The following is a 24,337-nucleotide window of genomic DNA, read 5'->3' as shown; positions in this document are numbered from 1 at the left end:
AATAAGCATTGAATTTTATTTTGAACTATCACAGTTTTGTTTTTATTTTAGGCTTTTGTTCAAAACCTATAAATTTTCCTCAATTAAAATATTTAATTTGAATTTATATTACTTAATTACGACTAAACTTTTTCCTACTTTCATTCTGTAGGCATTGCAGTTTTTTTTTATTTATTAGAATTTAATTCTAAAATTAGTTTTTGTAATTGCATGATATGATTAAAAAAAAATTATTTCTTTTCCTCAATGTTTATTTATTTTGATAAATCTATTGCTCATATGATAAAAAAAGTATAACTAATATACTATAATATATATATATAAGTTTTTTTTATTTTTGAATGAATTCTAATAATGGAACACTACTAAGTTATTGATATTACTAAGTTTATTGATAAAAAAAATGGAACGCTAATGTTTAAATAAACATTACTACATTTGTCATTAACATGTCTAAATACATGTGCGGCCCTTCGTTAGCCAACCTGCTGTGCAAGTGGTCCTTCACTCAAAAAGGTTGTGAACCCCTAATTATGATATTAATAACATTATGTTTCAAAAAATTAAGTCATTGATATTTATTTAAATGCAGAAAATTTTTCACTTTAAAAATAGATCTTTCTTAAAAAATTATTTTTTTTAAAAAAATAATGACTAAAAAAATTTTTTCATTGTCTTCTTACCTTCTGATGTAGTATATGTAGGATTCATTGACTAGGCCATTTGTAAAGACTGGATGATATCGAACTGTATAATAACTAATATTTCTACTAGTTTCTGGTGTCTTCCAAGTGAGACGAATACTTGATGAACTTAGAGGTTCAGCATCTAATTGATGAGGAGGTTCAACAACTGAAAACAGAAAATCAGATGAATAATTTGAAATAAGAAACAAGCTATGTTTAATGGGAAAGTTCAAAAACTAAGGTTAGCAAATAAAATTAACAATAATTATGAACAATTAGCCATTTAACTCTCTAAAATTTAAAAAATAAACACATTAATAGAAGAATGAAAGAAAATTTTAAACAATTAAGCTGGCAAAAGCATATTCACCAGTTTAACTCCAAGTTTTCACAAAATTTTAAACTGAAACGATCACAATTTTTATCGAAAAATAACTTTTAAAACATAAAAAAAGCTTTTTTTTAAAACAAAAATCTAAATCCTCACTAATAAGAAAGGCTGTTATTTTCATCTAAATAATTTACAATGAGTATAAATGGTTCACTTTTGACAGATATTAACTCAAAATTTTGAAGATTAGCTAATTAAAGCAAATGGACCATTATTTCCTATTACTAAATTAGGAGAAACTTAAAATTCTTTCTTAATATTTACAAGCATTAAAAGTATTAAAAGTATAAAATAATACATAGATAAAGATGTATATAGATTCAATATTAGTTATAAACAACGAAATGAATAATCCCAGGAAACTAAAGTAGAAAGATATGAAATGGGAAAATTTCATAAATTAAAGTGGAAAAAGTTAACATGTTTCAAGCACTCAAAACAAGGCACTGAAAATGGGCTCATGTTTAGCGGTCTAAGCTCGTCCGAGTAAAATAATTTTAATCAGAGATACATACAGGGATGAGATTAGCCGAAAGGCAAAAAAGCTGAATTTCCACGATAGTAAATTTTACGCAAGCGCAACCCTTTAATAATAAATTCCAGACAGTTTAAGGTAATAAATAATGTGTTGACATACAATTGTGCACTAATCTATTATTATAAAAACGATTACATTGATACTTAACATTTAGTGGAAAAAAAATTACCAATTGAAAAAATAAAGCTGGAAATTATATTTTTCCTCAGTTCACATAAGAGACAATTACTACTTGAAAAACTACCTGGTTCAGCAAATTAAAACTACTGAGAATATAAATTAATATTTCATTTCTTTTAATAAATACTGTTATGTGATTTATAGCAAATATATCGGTAATATTACTTTTTAAATTATATTGGGAAAAAAAACTTTAACAATGGACCGAATCATTATGTTCATATTATAATCTAATCTAAATACAGCCCTCTGAAACATATCAATAACAGTGAAGTAGAAATATATAGTAACTCCTTAACATACAAAAATTGCTATTTTAGTTTGAAAAATTACATGACAATCAGCAACTGTATAGATAATTGTTTTTTACTTGATAAGAATTTTGCATTTTATAGCATAAATAACAGCAATTATAAATAAAATTTTGATGATGAGTTAATTAACTCTTTTTCCCCAAAAAATTTTTTTAATTAAATCCCTTTTTAAGTGATTTTGTTTGCTATATCTTTTATGTTTGCTATATTTAGTCATTAGTCCATCTTCAAACATCTTGTGACAAATCCTATTTTTTCTTCTTTGCAAACACCGAATGTAAGTTTTGAATTTATTCCCTTCCAGTTTATATGAAAAGCTATGTTTGATATATTAAAATCGTGTGAATAAGAATCGAGATATTAGCAGATTCCAGGCTTAGGACCTCTAAAAGGCTTGTCAGAAGCAGCGTCGTTTGAACTATGAAAATCGGATCTATCTGGAGGGCGGGTAAAAAATTCGGAAAATCTTATTTGCTGCGAGTAAAAGGGGAGAAAATAGTTAAAATAAGTAAAAATAAGAAAGGATTGGTAGCTATGTAGTTTGAATTTTCTGTTTCTCTTTGAAAATCGGTGAATTTTCTGAAAAAGCGGAATATTTATAAAAAAAAGTGAAATTTTTAGAAAAATCTGAATTTTTGATAAAAAAGCTGAAATTCAAGAGATAAGTGAAAAAAGCGGAAATCCGCTAAAAAGCGGAAAAATCTCATCCCTGTACATAGGATTACTAATTTTGTGACCTCGCCATTCGGCCTTTAATGTTGAACAAGGAAATTAATGATTAAAACCATTATCAAGCAATTAACAATATCAATATTACCTTCAACAGTTTCAATGTCAGGATTGTCACCCGAAAAAGTGATGATGTTGCGAACAGCTTCTCGACTTTCACCTTTCTTGTTGAATGCAACCAAGTGCACTTCATACCAAGACTGGGGATCTATTTAGAAATAAAATACAATTAAAACAATTCAAAAAAAATTTTATTTCATTATTGGAAGAAAAAAAACTTTTTTTTAATTATTAAAGTATGTTTTTTAAATTATTCTAAAATATGGTAAAGAATTTCATTTTGAACAATTTTCTCGTATACATAAAAATTCAAGTTGAATAGATTAACCTGCAGTAAATCAGAGCTCTTACAATAAATAATCATGTTTAATGATGTATTTAAAATAAAGAATTGCAAGATAAATGATAAAAGATAATTTTCAAAAAAATGAATACAGTTCTAATAATATATAATAATAACAAAATGTTATGATTCATGCAACAATTTTTGCAAATTTTGAATTTGCTGATAACTTATCGTTTAAAACTTCTAGATACAGTAGGGAACCGATTATCCGGAACAATCGGGACCATCACTATTCCGGATAACTGATTTTTCTGGTTTTCTGAATCGCTACAAAAAGCCGTTTTTTTATTGTTAAACCCAACTAAAAAATAAAATTTTTTGGAAATAATCTTAAAAAGCAGAAAAAACGATGAAGTAATACACTAATGATTATTTCCAAAATGATGGTAAGGTGAACATCTTTCAAAAAAGAAGGAAAAATCCTAAAATCTTATGAGGAAAAAAAAAAAAATTTTTTAATGGCGGGAAAATTTATCGAATTTCGTTCCGGTTTTTTGGTTTTCCAGTTTTCTGATTTCCGGAAAACGGGTTCTGTATTTAAAATTGGGTAGTTAATCATCTCTCAATTTAACTGTTTTTAAGAAGAATGAGGAAAAAAAGTGATAAATTTATTGACTTAAAATTTCGCATTTAGGCAAGTTTGCAGAAAAATTTCTCAATATGATATTTTATCACAGAATAACTAAGAAAGAAACAAGAAATGTCCCTCTTTGTTATTCAGTAATAGTTTGGTTGAGGACGAATAAGAAAAACGACAATTGATAAAAGATTTAAAAAAAAAGAAAGTGATTCATTAACAGGCTTAATATTTTGTATTTGTAGAGAAATTTCTCCTAGATAAGCAATTTTTATCATAAAATAACTATGAAAGACACTTTAACAGGAAATTTTTCTCTTTGCAAGATAAAATATGCAAAATTCAATACCAAAGATTAAATGTTTGCTATAACAGCTGAAAGTCAAGATAAACAATGTATGGTTATGAACTTTAAATTAGAAAAGAACCTGATGCCCCATTTATTAGGAAATTGACCGCTTCTTTGAATTGAACTAATATCAAAAGGATATATTGCGAACGGTTACTTATACATGCAAAAGAAAATCATATACAGAAAAAGATATATATTGCTAAATTATAATTATATATTACAAATCATTAATATAGGGTAAAGCTTGAAAATCTGAAATTTTAAAGTCCTTTATCATTTGAAAAGCAGATGATTTTTATGAAATTATTACACCTTGTGTGAAACAAACACTCAACTTGGTGTACTGTAAAATCGGGATATCGGGAGGAGGAGTTAAAAAAAAAAACAGAATATTAAAAAACCACACTGAAATTTGCAATATAAACTATTTAAAATAGCTATTAAAGATATTGCAATTAAATTGTCCAAAAGCAAACCTGTCAAAAAGTGATCACAGAAATATGGGCATCCTAGAATCATCGTATTAAAAATACAATAGCATTCACGAGATAAACATTGGAAATGTGCATGTCGTCATTTTATAATTGGAAATATGTTACAATGACTGCTTAAAAAAATTATTAAAAAGCACATGGGATTTACTATGGAACCGAACAGCACAAAAACTGATAAAGCATTTGCACAAAATCAATAGTCACACATTGAAATAATATTGGATTAAAAATATAGGTACTTTAAAAGCCTTGTGAAAAACTGTACAATAACTATAAAAAAAATATCAAAAACCATGATGTAAGGACCAAAAATCCTAATGTTGAAAAACTTTTTTTTTTCCTCTTACAACTCTACTGGTTTAAATAATACAACTAAATCTAGACATGCCAAACTCAGATTTCAGAGGTTATCCTATACAGTACAACCTCAGACTGTCGTTTCTCAAGGGACCACTTATTGCGAATGGTCGTCGATACAGGAAAACGCTAAATGCAGGTCAACTTAAAATATCAAACAATGATTTAAAAATATATGAAAAATAATAAAGAAGTAATGGATTTTTTAAAAAAATATTTAAATAATTAGTTTTAAAATGTTTAATTGAACGAATTATTTGTCAAAAGCAAAAACTTCAACAATGCAAAAGAATAATGAATAGAATGTGAATAATAGGATAATGAATGTAAGATTTTTCTTATGTTGTCCAGTTATATAGTGTATTATTCTCATATTATTCAGCTCCGAAGGTATTGAAATCCTTTTATTTGGGAAGGGTAATTTTTTTAGTGATTTTAAATTTTACTTTTTTTTTTAAAATAAATATTTTTTATTTAAAAATGCACCTTTATTTTCTGATAGTTTTCATTTTAGAATATAAAAAAAAGCTTTATCATTTAATCCCTTAATCCTTTTTCTTAAAATAACTTTTTTTTGAAGAAGAAGAAATTTTAAACATACACAGAGATTGCTTTTTAGCTTATCTTTAATTATTTTACAAAAGCTTCACATTTTTCTTCTTGTTTAATAATGAGTGAGGATTACTTTGTGAAACAAACATAAAATAGTGTAAGAGGTTAATTTAAAAACTGAGGATCAAATTCGGTAATTACATAATATTGTGCGTTTCAATAAATTCTAAAAGTGAGTGCCCTTTCAACACTAAAAGTTCTCATTTCTATAAAGAAGCAACCTGCCCTTGTTTTTTTCTAGGGAGAACTCAATTATTAACATTAAGAACAGCACTTACGACAGAACCATTAAAACAAGATAATGCATATGGGAAAACGAAAGATGCGGGAACGATGGTTCGAGGTTTGACAGTATTACAAAAAATAGAAATATACTAATTGCAAAAGTTGGAATCTTACCCAAGTCAGATAGAAGAAACTTAGTGGCATTAGCAGGGAGGGAAATAGGTTGTTGGAGGGGTTTATTTTGCTGTCTGTACGAGAGGTAATAGCCCGTCACTGGATAGGGGTTATCGGGGGTCATACTCCATTTCACTTCTAAAGCAGTGTTGTTAACAACAGTTAAATGTAGAGTGGGAGGGAAAGGGACTGAAAGAAAAAAAAATATTTAATTACTTTCAGATCATTTAATCATATATTTTTGAATAGAAGAGATTGAAATCTTCAAATGAATTTTCTTAGAAATTCTTGAATAAGGCTTATACTTTATTGTCACCTCCTCCAGCACAGCGTAACACATCAAAAAGCGGAGAGGGGACGCATAATTCTCCAGCATGAAATAAAATACCATGCCAACATATATATATAACTGCTTTTGCTTTGTTATTAGTAGCTAACGGTAATTAATTCTGAGTGTCAAATTACATCATTATTTTCTCTTGATGCAACCCCCAATTAAAATACTTGATTGTTCAAATATAACTCTTCTAGTTTTGAAATTCTTTGTATCGCAGGGGTGATTGTAAGCCCTATTCAAAAATCCTGGAAACTTCTTGAGTAAAATCATTAATGACGCATTTCAAAAAATTATTATCTTTACAAATTTATATCATTGATATTTGCACAGCATGAAATTCTAAATAAATTATATGTAGCATAATTTAAATTAATAATTATGCATAAGTTTACTTCTATCTCTAATCACATTTCTTATTCCACCAGAAAAAAAATATTTACAAATGAAAGAGATGCCAAGTATAAACTCTAGTTCTTATATTTTTAAATATACAAGAAATTTTTTACATAAATGTGATCAATGATTTCTTGAAACTTCTGGATCTTGGATTTCCAGATCACGGGCAACGAAAAATCCAGATTTTTTCCGGAGCACAATCATCTCCGATATTGTCTATTGTTAGATAGAATAATTACGAATGCAAATATTAATAAATGGATAGAGAGGTAGGAAATTCACCATCTAAATAGGGACTGCTCTTAGTGAAAAGGGACCCAGAAGTATGGAAGTACTGGGTCCTAAGGAGACTTAGTCTCCATAGTACAGCAGAATAACTGCTATATCCTTTACTTCCATAGTCTTGAAGATCATCCAGGATATGGCAAAACTTTTCAACAAGGCTTATTATTGTCATATTTACAGACAACTGTAAAAGCTGTCACTTAAAAATAACTCATTTCTTTGAATCTTTTAGAGACCATTTTCCTAAATTGTATATTAACACTCATCAGCCAGAGGTCCGACTATAAAAGAATGGAATTTACAAGATAGTGCAGTAGTTCATACAAAGAAAAATCAGATTCTTGGTTTCCAAGTAATATCAATAATAGAAATTGAAAGTTACCTTTGGAGCTGGAAGCAGGTGGCATTTCATAGGTTTGCCAGGGCCAAGATTCTTCAGGAAGAGTAGGAAAGCCAGCTTTTGTACCACTCAGCATTCTAACATCATACTTTTGTTTAGGAATGAGTCCTGAAAATTAATGGAACATTAACCCAGATAAGGCCATTTTTTTTATTATGTTAAAATAACTTTGATTGATTTATCAAAAGAAATTCATTTGGTTCTTACCTAAAACTAGACTATTTTTGAAACTATATATATATATATATATATATATATATATATATATATATATATATATATATATTTGGTGGGAATATCAAAAGTTTACCCACTGTAATGAATTGGTCATAAACTTGAACTTTCAGGCTTATAAATAACGAAATTAATAAATTGTCTGCTTATAACCATTAATAAACTCAATGAAAAATTATCAAATGAGCAAACTCATAATATTTCATGCGTTGGCCTCTTTTCTTGACCCCACACTAACCTTTACTGTTATTCCTAGTGTAAACAAAGCCCTTCAATGGCATTTTTTTTCCAAGTTTTCAGCAGCCCCAATATTCACCCAAATCCTAGACACGAAACTAGCTGACTGGCTTTTATAAATTAACAAAGTTGGAGGTGTTGATACACCAAGGTCTTATAAAGGATTTAAACAGCAATTTGTAACATTCAATTTCGTAAACATGATGTTTAACAAATTCTAAGACTTATTTACAATGAGTAGAAATCACAGCAAACATTTCATCAAAGATTGCCCGAACAAGTTCTTTCACAACGCTTTTTGATTTATATGAACGTTGATGGTACAACATCTCGATTACAAATTATTCTTGATTGCCAATCCACTACACTAAGACAGAAATATTTTCATTCACAGGATTATAAAATAAATACCAACACATGACCTCCTGGCCAGCATTACAGTCAAGAGAAATATATAGAATTTATTTAAAATTATTATAATTTGTAGATAGTTTTCTATTTCCAGAATTTTCAAATGTCTACTTAGTTTCATCGAAATGTGATCCTCAGCGATAAAAACTTATAATGGAATTGTAACAATTGTTTTAAATGTTTAAACACTAGAAGAGCCCTAAAACATAGAAATTTGAGTGTTTTCACAGTATATAGCTGCCAACTTTTTTTTAAAAATTTAAGATTTTATTTTTATATTTAACTCTTTCTCTGCCGACGTCACATATCATACGTTTGGCGTTTTGTGGCATATGGTTGGTGTCGCATGACATGCGATTAACAGAAAAATTGCATCATTGAAATTTAATTTGTTGCTTCTAACACATTTCTTCAAATCCCGCAATTATTTTCGTAATTCTGAATATTGCAAAGAGATGGTGCAATGCAGTGAAATTTCCTGCCTTGAATTGAAATAAAAATCTTTCTGAACTTTCTGTAATTTTGCTTTCATTAGTGTTACTGTTCCATGTCAAAATAGTTACTAAATTTTAATTATTATTTACATTAATTATTTAATGCAGATATTTATAATTAATTATAATAATTATTAATTACTTATTATAATAAATAATAATTTTATGCAGATATTTATCTTAAACACCTTATTAAGAAATTTGTTATCACAGTGTATTTTTTACGATAAAACTTGAGTGCATTGCAAGGAAAACTGGAGATCAATGGGCGTACACAACACATATCTCTCTACCAATAGGTCCAAAAAAGTGCTCGCTGATGAAATTATTTAGCATTTTTGAATTTAGAATAGAGCATTTATTAATTTTCAGCAATAAAAAAGTGCTTTTTTTTGTTAGAAATTCGAAGGGGGAAAATCTGACAAAAAAGTGGTTAAAATTGCAACAAAATTTATGATTTCCTCTCATATTTAATATTAATAAATTAAGTAAATATAATAATTTGAATTAATAAATTAATATAATTAAATATAATTTGAATTAAAATATTAATTATTTATTAATAAATTTAATTAATTAAATTTTTGAATTAATAAATTTAATTCAAAATGATTTTAGCCACCTATATACAAATTAAGCATATATTTAAAGACAAGATAATCAAGCAACAGTGTGCTAAGCTTTTAGTAAAATGAAAAAATATTTCTGCCTACAATTGTAATTCAACTGTCATCTTACTATCTACTTGAGAAAATTAATTTTGGCAAGAGCAAAAAATTGGCTGGTGAGAAAATATCTCTAAATACGCTATAGGAAAAACAATTATGCACTCAATTTAGTTTGTCTATATGTGCAATAAAAATAGATTTACCTGTTATAGTGTATTCAGTGGCAACATTAACAGTTCGAACACTAGAAGAGGCTTGTTTGTGTTTGCGGAAGTAAATGCGATGCCCGGTTATTATTCCTCGAGATTCCTCTAAAGGCATCTCATCCCACTGCACATGCAAGGTTGTTGGACTTAAACTGGTGAGTCTTATTTTTGGTGCAACAAGAGGAACTGAAATAGAAAGGAAAGCACATGAGTTAGACAGTTGCAAAATATTAAAGGTCTATTTTAGCCAGTATAATTTAAAAAAATTTAAATAATTATAAGTCAGATACATTTTTTGTCATAGTCTTAAGAGTATTATAAAATTAAATATTATTATGTTTCATTTTTATTGTGCTACAATGGGAGGCTGAGTCTTTAGTTTAAGAATATATATCCATATAATACTAGGAGTTATATGATATAAAACTTTGTTAGTTTAGACGTGTTAAGCCTTTTAAAAAATTGGGAAAATTAAGTGAAAATTTGCAAATTTTAGTTTGTAGTTCACTACTATTTTTTAACTTATTTTGTCGAATATGGAGCAGTTGGCTAATATATATATGATAATACATATAATAATATAGGTATACGTTGATAATATATATATGTATACGTATATACGTATATACATATATATATTATCATCATGAAGAGCTTTATCAATATTTACATAGAATTGTTTGCTTAAAATCACCGTTCAAGAATGAAAATAAAAAGACTAATTCTGATAAATTATTAAAACGTAAACATTTATAAATATGAGTTCCACTCGCTTTTAAGAGTCTTAATATATTATATGCATGAAATTATTCTTTTAATTTAAGAAATAAATAAATTAAAAAAATAGTTCTTTTTGTTGAAAAGGTTTTTGATTCTTTTGTATATAAAAAGGGTTTCCAAACAACGAACACACGCGCAAGACAAGCCTTTTGAATCAATTGTATTACATACCTCAGAACTTTTCAAGCAATACATTTTGCCATTTAATGTATGACGAATGTTAGATCTGGGCAATACCTCTTAGAGGAGAAAAGGTTTCCAAAAGTATCAATTTAGTAGTGCGACTTAAATAACATAAACTGTGCAGCGGAGGAAAAATGAAAAGATGACACAGTGTTCTGGCTACAAAACTGTGCAGTAGGGAAACATAAAAGATGTCACACAGTTGTAACTACTCAAGGATCGGGATCGGATTTCTCGTTTATGGTAACCTGTGCTTCGTTTATCTATGTTGGACTTAGTGGTACCTAACTCAAATTAATTCATTTTCCTTGACTTTTAGGGTATTGAAACTGAATTCCATAAAATTTTTCTTATTGATCTAGATAGACAAAATTTCTTGACTTTTCCCTGTTCTTTATGAGTTTCCTGTTCCTTGGGCATCCATGCTAGTTATTTAGAGATAAGTAGGGGGAAAAAGCACATCTGCTTTTACAATGAAAGAATCAATCAATAGAATTAGGTCGTACCATCTTCTCCTGTCATTTGTACTATTGTTTGAGAAGGCTCACTGGCACTTTTATGGCTGTAGGCTCTGACATAAAATGAGTAATTTGTATAAGGCTTTAAACGATCTACCAAGAGAGTAGTGTTTACAGCCACGGCATCTTGTTCAGTTCCCCCTGTAAAAAAAAAAAAAACATAAAAGTTGGTAATTAAATTTATACAGCCACATTTGATGCCACCTAAAAACAAAAAGGAAAATTTTAAGAGTCAAAGTCATAATCTTTTTATAAAGGAAAATTTTTACTTAAATTATTGAAACATTTTTTTTTCCCTATGTGAAAATGCATCATGGAATAATTTAATTTATCATTTTAATCAGTATATTTTTATCAGAAGATTCTCAATCACTTTTAAAACATGCACAAAAAACACTTACAATTTTTTCTAACAAAGTAAGAGAGGAGTATTTTTTTAGTCAGTTATCATTTCAAATTACAGTAGAACACTAAATATGGCACTTCGGCTATTCAATGCCTCTTCAGTAACAAGTTAAAAGCATTCAGCTATTATTACAGATAGTGTTGGCCATACAATGCCTCTTCAGTAACAAGTTAAAAGCATTCAGCTATTATTACAGATAGTGTTGGCCATTCAATGCCTCTTCAGTAACAAGTTAAAAGCATTAGGCTATTATTACAGATAGTGTTGGCTATTCAATGCCTTTTCAGTAGCAAGTTAAAAGCACTCAGCTATTATTACAGATAGTGCTACTCGATTACTCTAGTGAAGACAAATCAAGCATTTAATTGCCAGAAAAGGACAATTAAGCACAAAGCAAAAATATATCAATCATATTTTTCATGATATTACATAATTATCTATAATATTGTTATTTTTTAAAGAAAAAACATTATTATAATCACTACTTATTTTGAGTAATTACACTTTTAGTTTAATTTTTATACACTTAAATCAAACTGTAATTATCAAATAAACACAGTTTATGTATAGTAATTATACAATGAACACAAACACATTATCCAATGAACACAGTTTATGTATAGTAATTATACAATGAACACAAACACATTATCCAATGAACACAGTGCAATAAATATGATATCAATACTGAAAAAAAGTACAATCACAGTAATCACCTTTAGTAGGGACATAGTGAACAGTATAAGCTTGAATAGGAGCTAAAGGAGGAGATGGTACTGCATCCCAGGAAAGTAAAATGGCACTGCTGGAAGCGGTAATTGCTTTCAAATTTGATGGAGGTTGAGGCTGATTACCTAAAAATATTTATGGCATCATATGTATGATAAGTCAAAATGAGATACAAAACTTTTCTCAACTGATGGGAAATAATGCTGTACAGCAACTTAAAATTCAAAAATTGCAGTAATTGATTTTGTCTTGTTTTTATGAAAAATTAATATATTTTAAAGTATGATTTTTCTTTTAATTAGTAAATAATTTTACAAATGGCAAAGTTTGGGAAATAACTTTTTTTTTTCCTTTTAATTTTCAGAAGGATCCCACTCAATTTCAGAATATATATATATATTTATATATATATATATATATATATATATATATATATATATATATATATATATATATATATATATATATATATATACACACACCATATTTTATCTATACCATGCAATTTTTCATCAGAAAACTTCTCTTTTGAGAGCAAACACATATAATAGAATGAGAATGGAAACACTAAAAAGTTTTAACTACAGAATTTAACTACAGCACTAACATAAGCAGTGACAACTATTATTATAAAAAAAATTAAGTCAATTATTTTAACGAGTGGGAACATTTCCAGACAAGAGAAATCAGCTGACTTCTTGATGCAAATAAAACTTATCTAGATATAGAATAACTGATTGATTTCAAAATCAAATAAACTTGGAAACAAAAGGTGATACAAATTTGTGAAATGTCTATTGTGAAAGCTATAAATATATTTTACACAGAAAATTTTGAATTTAGTTACAAAAGCTACCAGCCAGTGATCAATCATAGCATTGAAACATAAAAGAAAGTTCTCATACTAGATTAGAAAGTTTAAATCATCTATTTTATTGAACAAGGTGCGTTTGTAGCATTGGAATATAGTTGGTTAGAATACAGTTCAAAGGCATTAGTATCATGCATACAGTGCAATGTTAGTAACTAAATTCAAAAATTTCTGCAAAAACTTTTCACAGGTTTCAGAATATACTGTTTGTTTCATCATCTTTTCTGATATTCTTAATTTTGAATTAGTGATCTGTTGGATTAATTCCAGTAGTAAGAGATTAAAAATAAAAAAAATCAGAGAGAATAAACAGTGAATAAAATTCTGGATAGCAATTTTAAGAGAGAGACGAGCACTTACTTGATGCATTTACCACTAATCTAGCTGATGATACATTAACTCCAGCTGAGTTGGATGCAACACACTGATAAATTCCTGAATCAGTAGTAACTGTCTGAGAAACCACCAGTGTGTTACCAGTTTTAAGTTTTATCCTGCCGTTAATATAAAGTTGTTCACCATTTCTTAACCAATGAGTGGAGACATCAGGTATACCTTCAACCTCACAATCAAATCTCACGGTTTGAGCAGTAGGAATAACTTGGCTTTGAGGAACTTTTAAAAATTTTGGTGGCACTGTGGAATAAACATAAATTGTTACACAATTTTTTATTAAAATAGGCCAACAAATATTTTGAAAATTGCATTAGAAAGTCTTGATTTTAACAAGGGAAGATTACAAACTGACATACATCAAAGTTAATGTTATATGGAGCATTGGATTTTTTTTATTTAATTTAATTCGAAAATTCTTAAAATTTAATTACTACAGCAAAAACTTTAAAAAAATATCACTTTCTTACAGAAGAGTTACATAAGCATGTGAGGGAAGTTTGTAATTTACTTATTTTTGCTGACAAGGGGACGAGGGACGAAGACATACTTTCATAACTTTTGAACGACCTTCCTTAATAAAGTGTAGTAACTTAACAAAAATGAAATTGTTGTTGCTTTTTATCTATTTCTTAAAACTATAGTAAAATTTATTGCTCATTCTCAAATAGCCTTCGGTGATAATAAACTCAAAATTCCATATTAAAATAAAATCAAAAATTTAAAATTTCTATTTCCTTAAAATTGTTTATAAATAAAACACTGTTTTTAAAGTCACAATGAACTAAAATATTATTCCTTCAAATTTAATAACTAATAATTGCTAATAGTTTAATAACTAAACATAAATATAGATCAAAAGCGGTTGAATCCAAAATTAAACCAATGCCAGAAAAATTGTACAAGTCAGAGTTAAATTTAGGTGGTTATTTTCATCAATCATTTTTCATACTTACATTTTGAAAGTGGCTATAATAATTCTTAAAGTATCTTACTTCATGTATTTATTAATATTTGAAATGCATTAATAATTAAAATAACAATTTTTAAAAAATAAAAAAACAGAAAATACCTTTTTCACACACTAAAAATTCTTCAGAAATTCTACTATAAACTAACTCAAAAAATTTCTTTATAGTATTGTGTTTTTGCATATTCATTGTTTAAATAACAACGAAAGAAAAATTTTAAAAATACAAACTTTAAAAATTTAAAAAAACAACAAAGTTACTCCAAAATGGGGAAAAATATATAATTCTTTTTCATGAAAAACTAAAAGAACATTATTAACTAGAGATAAAGAACTCACCATGTACATTTAAGGAATATTTTTGTATTGCAACTGCCATTTGGTTTGTCTCTTTATTCACAGACTTAGCAGAACAAATGTAGGTGCCGGCATCATCAGGTTGTACTTGAGGAATTAAAAGATTGCCCTTTCCCAATAGCTCCCCTGATACAGGCTTCCCATCTATGGAAAAAAAAGCCCAAATTAAATAGAGAATCCAAAAAATTTAAAGGCTAATTTTTTTACTGAAATATTTCTTTAAAGTATTTATCAACTAAGTTTTTCAAAGTATAGTGAGGGCTGATAATCAGAAGTCACACACTAGAGGCCAATTCGGGTCATAAAAAAATCCAGGACACTGGATCACTTTCTAAAAAAGTTTTAACATTGTTTTTAAGTAACTTCCTTTCATACATTTTCCGCTTATGATTGGATATGGTTCTTTTTCACAGATTATTTTTCTTGTCAAAATCCAGTTGAGCTCACTTTCATCAACATAATAAAACATAACTTTCAGATTTGATATAAACTTTCAAATTCTAAGAGTAATTTCTCTGCATTTTCATTCTCTGTCCACAATTTTTCTCCTAGGAATTTCTTTTTTTTTTTTCCTTTTAAATAACCAAGAGACAACATTTCCCCTTTAAAGAATGTGAAGATGACAACAAATTTTTGAGAAAAATTTTTGCTTGAGAAGGCAAAAAAAAAAGATACATGGTCCTTTGATTGATTTGATAACTCTATCAATCTGCATCAGAATAAACAACACTTTACTGTAAAACTACAAATAGTTTGAATAATTGAACATCTATTGTAATAAAAATATTAGGTAAGCTAAAAAAGCTGAAGTTTATTTTCAAAACACTACAATGCAGAAAAGATTCCTCATGTAAAAAGAAGAAAATAACTGATGTAAAAAATTTCAAAATCGGTTAATATCTTCCAGTCTTGCATCGCACTTAAAATTTATAAACACAGAAAAAAATGGAACATTTCTATTAAATTTTTAATGCTAACTAAACTTGTACATACTCATTCAGCGTACTAATTTTTTTTTTAAATTAATCAGTTAAAAAACCTTTTCGAAAAATGAAACAAGTCAATTATTAATTAATTATAAATAACAATTAATTTAAGAAATTTACACATGATTTCAAGAGGGGTAGAATGCAAGGAGATAAATCAAAATATGGCAGCAACTAATGATATTTTCACTATAAATTTTTGAATTTCACTGTTTTGTTGATTAAAACCTTAAATTTGTTCTTCTCCAATGATAGAGATAGGATTACAGCATATTTTTAAGGAAAACAATGCATAAATGCAGAGTTTATTTAATATAGGAAAACAATGCATCAATACAATGCATGGGCTTATTTTAAATGGGGGGAAAACAGCCATGATTATACCTTCTCTCCTCCAGCTAAGCTCGACCACTGGAAAACCATCTGCAAAACACTCCAAAATAGCTGAACTGTTACTAATGGCTATAACTTCTTCAGCAGGACTCAAAAATACTGGTGGTTGGAATTCTTCTGATCCTAAAATTTAAAAAAAATAACTCTGAATATTACAAACTTAACTTATCTTCAAAAAAAATTTTAGATCTATTAAACAAGTTGCTAACATACCTGCCAACATTCGAGAAGTAAAATAACGGAGATTTTACTAGCGACATTTTTGGACTACATGCTTAATCATTGGTTCTCAACGGGGGCGTTGGGAGTATGCTGAGGGGCGGTGAACTTGTTTTGGGCAGTAGGGGGGCGTTGGGTATGTTTTGGGCGGTAGGGGGCGATGAGCATGTTTTTTCATTCAAATTTAAAACTTAGAAATAAAATTAAGATTTATTTAATAAATAAAATTAATCTAAAATTAATATTAAAGAGAAAAAAGATTAAATTAATTTAATAAATAAAGATTATCCGATACACCATTTGTACCAGCAATAAAACGAACTTATACGGCACCTATTCTCCGATCCGAACCAACACACCTGAGCGCATGAGTCTGTACCTTTTGCCTTTGACTTATTCAAGTCATTTGGTGAAAATTGAAGTCATTGCGCTTTCAGTATGAATTTTTGATTTGACCCGTGTTTCTTATAATGGTTTTTCTTAGCTTCATTACAGTTTTTTCCCCAGCCACCAACCATATCGGTTAATAAAAAGAGGTGTCATCAATGCAGTGCCGCATACTTGAAGTTGGGATTTGTTCAATCACTGTTGAACTCTCAACTACCTATGTGTTTACTTTGTAATAAAGTTTTATCTAATGAGGTAATGAAATCTGACCGTTATCAGGAGCATTTGCAAAAAACTTATCCTGACAAACAAAACAAAAAAATGGCATTTTTCATGAACATCTTCTTTCACGCTTCTGAAGGTACCTTCGGTCTCTGGGTTACTAACAACCTCATCAGAAAAATGCGACGATGGTTTAATAGCTTCTTATAATATATCAAAATTTATTGCTAAATCTGGGAAAGCTCATACCATCGGAGCAGAGTTGATACTGCCGTTTGTCAAGGAAGTTTTAGAAACAGTTTTACACCATCCAGTCGCATCCATTGTAATAAAAAAATATCCCGTAAGCAACGATGCAGTGCGGCGACGAAATGATGAATTGGCTGAAGACGTTGAAATTTCTTTACGCAAACTTTTGATATCCAACTAATTTTCCCTTTAAGTTGATAAATCAACCTTACCAGGTAATGTAGGCTTTACTGTAGGCATAGGTCCGGTTTGTAAAGGTAGGAAAAATTATTTAAGAGATGCTTTTTGCAAAAAGCTTGATTGTAGATATCAAAGGTAAATCTATTTTTAATACTTTTAAAGATTATTTTAAAGAGAAAAACATTCCTCTTGCGAATATTATGTCTATTATCACTGATAGGCTCCTGCAATGGTGGGTAGACATTGCACTTTGGGAAAGGAAGGTACCAGATGTCTTAGCTGTTCACTGCGTGATTCACAGACAGCATTTAGTAGGGGAAAATCTCAGCAACCGTTTGCATCAATCATTGCAATATGCCATATTTGCTGTGATCAAAGTTCATTGTAATGCTCTCTACGATTGATTATTCAGACAGCTGTGAAAGAAAAACGATAAAGAATTCAATCACTTGCTACTATAACACCGAGATTAGCTGACTTTCCAAAAGCTTCTGCCTCAATAGGTATTGGAATCTTTTCGACTCTATGCTTGAGTTCCTCGAAAACAGAGATGTAGCTCTGAGAGACAGATTGCTAGAATTTAAGACTTTGACAGATTTATCTGTAAAATTTAAGGGTAATAATTTACATCTGCAAGGCAACGAGCTCAATTTGATCCCTACAAAATCAGTTATTTCTGCCTTTCTAAAAAAAACTCATTTCGTGGAAGCAGAATTTTAGTTGGAATGAGTTCAGCCAAGCAGGCGAAATTCACTCTGATGACGCACAAGAATATTGTCAACACCTTTACTCTTTGTACATGAACTTTTCTGACCGTTTTAAATATATTTTGTTCCCTAGAAGTGCCTCAATGGGTTTATGGGTTCTGAACCCTTTTGTGAATATTGAAACAGCAGAGGTTCAGATTTGCGAGGAATTGGTTGAACTTTTAACTAAGTAAACTTTGAAATGATGATCGTCTCACAGAATTTTTGCTTAAAAGTAACATCAGTCGTCTCTATCCTGAACTGTGGACTATCATTAAACATTTTTTAATTGCCTCCCCTTCCCCCTAGCTTGTCGAACGTGGAATCAATGTTGTTACAGATCTTATCACAAAAAGGAGAAATCGACTGAAAATTGTGCAACGAGGGGATTAGCGTCTTCATCTCACTAAAAGTATTGAGCCGACCGTTAAGAAATTGGTTCTGAACCATTAAGTACAATCATCCCACTAACATAGTTACTTGAATGTTTCGCTGATACTACTAAATGATTTTTAACACTAAAAGGTGTTAAAAATCATTTTGGTTGTTTTTTTTAATTATCTAATTGAGAATAAATTATTTTTTTAAGCATAGGTTTCTTTGTTGTATTTTTTTCATTAAACGTATTTATTTTTATTATAACAAATAGACTGCGATTACCTGCCGCGAGAGAATTATCGAGTTAATGAGCACATTATATTTTTTAAAGAAACCAAACAAATTTGAAGCTTAAAGAAATTAAGATTTTGCTTAAAATTCAGCACACCTCCCTCCGTCCCTATGCTCTAAACAACTGCATTTTCACGAAGGGGGGCGTTGAAATGTTTTTTGCTCCTTAAGGGGGCGGCAACGTTAAAAAGGTTGAGAATCTATGTGCTTAATCATGTAAGTCAAAAGGAGAAATTCAAAATTGGAAATAATGTAAGCACTCACATTCAGTAAAGCAAAAAATATGTATACAAATTTTAATCTAAAGAAGATTTTTTTAAACCATTATTTATAATTACTTAAACTATTTTATTGTATAACAGTTGTTGAACAGCCGACCCAAATCTGGGTTTACGACTACCAATGTTCAACTCCGTAACCTTGTAATTTTAATCCTAATCCAGAAGACAAGGGAATTCTTGGATCAGTACCCCCAGAGGTATTGATTTGTTATGGGAACTTGGAAGAGTTTGTGACTCGACAGATTTAACGAGTATCGGTCACAATTTAATACACAGGGATTCTTTGGCCGGCTGGACTCGAAATTCCATTCTCACAAACATGAGTCCAACACCTAACCAACCAGGCTATCTCGGCTCCTACTTAAAACTATTAACACTCAACATACTGCAGTACTAGCTGTAACATTATCTCTAGAGGAATAGGAAGTATTTTTGCCATCAGCGGATATTTTATCGCAAAATATACATATATATATTTAAAATTTCTTCAACATAAAATTTCTTCAACAAATACAGGGAAATTTGAGAATCTACGAGTAAACAGGAGATAGTCGTAAAATACAGGAGTCTTTGTTAAAAAACAGAAGACTTAGCAGGTATGTTCTAACCATAATTTTTATAGGGTGATTACGCAAATTGTTTTGAGGATTCACCATTTAGAATCCTTAACTAAACTTGCAACAGCAAGTTTTTACTCCTATCGAATATGAACTGCTTATTTGCAAATGAAATGGGGAGAATCTGAAGACTGAAATTGCATGTGCGACTTGCAAACAGAGATTAAATTGACTTGTGTAAGTCTTAATTCAGTTCGATATGAATATTAATTTGAAGAACATGTAATATAAAGAATCCTAAATTACATGAAATTAATTGTAAATTGCTATAGTGATAAATCATTTTAATATGCAACGTGATGAGTAATTCCTTAACCACTTAAACACAAAATGTGATGTATATTTTATAAACTGTTTAAATACACTATTACTCATTCAGAGTGTCAAGGAATTTGTGTTACCATCAATAAAGAAAAATTGGAGGAGAAAACTGAAGCAATAATTCTATTATTTTGGTACTTTACTGAAACACAGTCACCCCGGTAAATTTTTAAAAGAACAATATAAGCAAAACTTAAGAATTTTCACAGGTGTATTTATGCACGGCATGTGTCGATATTGATCCAACTGTCCTCGTTCTCTTATTATATCTGCTACAGACATACGAGAAATACTCAAATCTCAACGTCGTTAATCTCAGCAGCATCTCAAAAATTATTCATTTTTCACAAAATATTACAAATTTGAAAAAATCCTGAATTTGTAGAATAAATTGGGGAATGCGGTCACTGTCTAATATATTCAGAATTTACCAAACCAAAAGCATCAAAATGGCAGATTTCCGGCAATAGGTGGAAGAATCACGTGCCTACAATATTCTAAATTAATACATCTTAATGTTCTGAACTTATTTTATTAATTAGGTATACATGTATATTCTTATGAATTAAAAGTAAATACCATAGATCTATATAAACGATTCGCCATAAACTGCATTAATTTTTGTGTAAACAATGAAAATTGCAGTTGAGAAATTTCTTTAACTAAGCCAAACATTATTTGTTTAATTATTCAAGATCAGGAAAAATATATAAAGAAATATTTTTGTCTAAAAACCTTTAAAGATTTGCATTATAAAGATCTTCTGTAATTTAAAGTTACATAATACAATTCAGTTTAGCTAACTATATTAGGCAGATGAATCTACTCTTATGAATATTTGAAAGGAAAAAAAACCGAGCACGAAAAACTTGATTAGAGATTATGAACGTACTGGGTTCAACAGTCAGAGCTGCCTCAGAATTTTCTCTTTGTCGGGCAATATTCTCACAAAGACATTTGTAGCTGCCTTCATCACTCAGAGTAACCTCAGCGATTTGCAAGGTTCCCGAGGGTAGGATCATATACCTAAAAATTAAGAATTTCGCATCAATTATTTGTTACCAGAAAATCAATCATATTAATGAGTTTTAAATATACAACAATGGAAAAAAAAGAGAGATAGTTTTGAACATTTGAAGATGGAAGATTTCGAGGAGCATTAAACATACGAAAGTAGGGCTCACGCCATTATGGCGGCAATTCTCAACAAATGTTCAGCTAAATCATAGGCATGGGCGACAAATTTGTCATCCTGAATATGTTTGGCAATTACAAATTGGTACCAAAAAATTGGTAATTTTTTAATTGAATCACATGCATTAAAAAAAACATTTTTTTTACTAGTTTTATTGTTACATGCATTGTATGAAATTCAAGTGCATTGCATTCAAATGAAATAAATGAAAGTGTCCGGTACAAAGATTTATAAATTTAATCGAATCACATACTTTTAAAATTAAAAAAAATTTTACTAGTTTTATTGTGTTATTATTTTGGAATTAAAAAAATATCTGAAATTTTATCAAATGCGGAAGTGCCATTTATCAGTAATCCGAAACACAAGAACACAGAAATATATACATTTAGCATTTACAAAATTTAAATTAGAGCAATTTTAATGTGCATTCACTATTTAATTCTATATAGCTAAATATTATTGATTAATACATATACAATGGATGTGCATAATCTTGACTATGAAATAGTAATAATTACGATAAACTGTAATATAGTTAACACCTCTGCAGGCGGTACATAATCAACTAAAATTTAAAAATCAACTAATTAACGACAATTTAAAAATCAACGAAAAAAATGAAAGAACGAGAAATGTACAGTTTGCGTTGTTCTGCTGAGGAAACCAATTCATTATTTTTTTCAGAGTATCAAAATTAGTCACAAATTAAAACAACAGTTGGCACTGTAGGAGGGAATAAATATAAAACAACAGATGGCACTGTAGGAGGCTGTGAATTAATATAAAACAATAATTTCATTTGCATGTCAAACAATTCCAACTGAAATATTCACACGAATTTTGTCTGTTGATTTTGTCTTTAGACTGTGCCAAACATTTATTATTTTAAAAACATAATTTCATAATTCTTTATTTCTGCAGTGCCAATTTTTGTCAAGCTTATTGATTATTTTTTAAACTTAATGAAAATAAATATCTATTTTCCTTAGCAGAACATAGTAATCCATACATTTCTATCTCCTTTCATTTTTCTTTAAATGCTTTTTCAAGTTGATCTACGGAATGAATCTTAACCCTACAATATCAGTCTACATTTTTCAAATTAGTATCAACTTTCAGACACTTGATAAAACAGTGTGCAAACATAGTCTATTGCATCAAAGCAAAACGATAGTCTTATGAGTTTAAGCTGGTAGTGGTTTTGACAGTTTTATTGCTTCTAAATGCTCAAACTTTTTTTTTATACAACTGTGGTTCAGTCATATTACTCCCCCTTCCAATTAGAAAACTGTGGCACAAAGGGGCACTTTTTTAGAATATAGAAAATGAGTGAATGGTAGAAAGGGGATCAAAATGGTTACTTCTGTTGATATAAAATGGTGGGAGGTTTTTTACATGCACAACCACTTGGGAGGATAGAAAAGAGTTATGAATTTCTATGTACTAAACAGCCAGGGGGTTAAATAAAATCAAAGCAGTCCTACTTTCAAGGAAACGAAATTGAAGGACTAATGGCTTTAATAGACCATCTATAGCAGGGGTTTCCAACGTACATAAGGCCGGGGACCGCAATTAAAAAGACCAGTCAAATGGCGGGTCGTAACTTTATCAAAATTTTATATAGGACTCTTTTATGTTTGATGGAACATTAAATATTACTGTCAGATTTTTATCAAGTTGTACAAAACAAAAGTATTGAATTACAAATTAAAATAAGAAATAGATTTTTACCTGAGAAATTAAATTTTTGCACCGTTGGTATGTTAAATTTCACAGAAGCAAAGAAATTAGGTTTTTTTAACAAAGGAAAGTACTTTAAACCCATATAGATTTTTTACGAAAATTGTCCGCAAAAATGAACAACTAATATATTTTAGTTCGCGGGTCACAAAAAAAGGCTTGGACACCTCCAATAATATAAGAAAGAAAAAACTTAAAACATAACAAAAGCAGTGGTACAAACCTAGTGTTGTTTTGAGGTAGTTGGATGCCATCTCTGTACCATGAGACGACTGGTGGTGGCACAGCATTAATTTGGCAACTGAAGCGAGCAAATCCACCTTCTTTGACAGTGAGCGGTTGGGGCTTGGATGTGAAAGTTTTTGACATACCTGTATCATAATAAAAAGGAAAGCTTATTTAAATTTTAAAAAATGGAAGAACGTTGTGTAACTATAGTTGGAAGTGCTCTCCCCTCTAAAGTGTTGGAGACAAACCCCCAAATCAAAACATACCACCCGCTTCAGAAACCAAAGAAAATACAGTTTATGCTCTTTACAGCCCACATAACTAAGATTCATCCTTTATAGCGCCATTACATGAAGTCCCCGCAAATTATGATGCATATGGTATATACCACTATACCACTTGCATCATAATTGCACAATATATGGCAACCTCATGTTATAACGTTCATTTTCCTATGAACCTTTCATTTTGCTTTCCTTAAACAGGACATAAACTGTACAAATAAAATACAATTTTTTAACAAATATTACAGTTCATTTATTTCAGAACATAACTCAACACTCCCGAATATTTCATCGTCAGTAATTGTTTTGTAAAACTATCAATTTTAAAAGACAAAACTAAAATTATGAAAACACAAATGGTCTGGAGTGGTGTGACATAAGTTATTTGGAAAAATGCAAATATTAGAATCATGAACCAACTCTATCATAAATTAATATTTAAAGGAATAAAAAAAATCAAAGGAGCTCAAATTATTGTTTCAGAAGCCTCTTAAAAGATTCTACAAATGTTTTTAGAAACATAAAAACAATGTACTTACTCATATTCAACTAAAGAGTTAATTGCTCTTTAACGATATTTTATTTAAGAATAGGAAGTTATAAGCATTAAATATACAACATGAAATAAAATAACTAGAAAAACATTTTCCCACCAAAAAAAATTTAAAAACAAGCCCTATGAAAAAAATTAAAAGTTAAAATGTCAA

The 24,337-nt window shown here is 29.2% G+C and overlaps 1 protein-coding gene across 2 annotated transcripts in view; it reads right to left on the bottom strand.

Moving 5' to 3' along the window:
- The window catches only part of LOC107456030 (protogenin B), a 110,831-nt gene that overhangs the window by 13,884 nt on the left and 72,610 nt on the right, over positions 1-24,337 (bottom strand). For both annotated transcript variants that reach the window (XM_043048318.3, XM_087152326.1), the window contains 12 exons: positions 23,342-23,489; positions 21,073-21,206; positions 16,281-16,412; positions 14,893-15,054; positions 13,551-13,826; positions 12,307-12,444; positions 11,173-11,325; positions 9,701-9,889; positions 7,436-7,561; positions 6,036-6,224; positions 2,927-3,046; positions 684-852 (listed from right to left, as the gene is read on the bottom strand). In XM_043048318.3, coding sequence (XP_042904252.2) covers positions 684-852; positions 2,927-3,046; positions 6,036-6,224; positions 7,436-7,561; positions 9,701-9,889; positions 11,173-11,325; positions 12,307-12,444; positions 13,551-13,826; positions 14,893-15,054; positions 16,281-16,412; positions 21,073-21,206; positions 23,342-23,489 — 1,936 coding nt within the window. The remainder of the gene's footprint in view (positions 1-683; positions 853-2,926; positions 3,047-6,035; positions 6,225-7,435; positions 7,562-9,700; positions 9,890-11,172; positions 11,326-12,306; positions 12,445-13,550; positions 13,827-14,892; positions 15,055-16,280; positions 16,413-21,072; positions 21,207-23,341; positions 23,490-24,337) is intronic.

Source organism: Parasteatoda tepidariorum, chromosome 9 (assembly GCF_982258835.1).
Source record: "Parasteatoda tepidariorum strain Cologne lab strain chromosome 9, Ptep-v5.0, whole genome shotgun sequence".
In the NCBI taxonomy this organism is placed as follows: Eukaryota; Metazoa; Arthropoda; class Arachnida; order Araneae; family Theridiidae; genus Parasteatoda; species Parasteatoda tepidariorum.
Note: the sequence above shows the minus strand (reverse complement) of the source record. Positions and strands in the feature narration are given on the sequence as shown.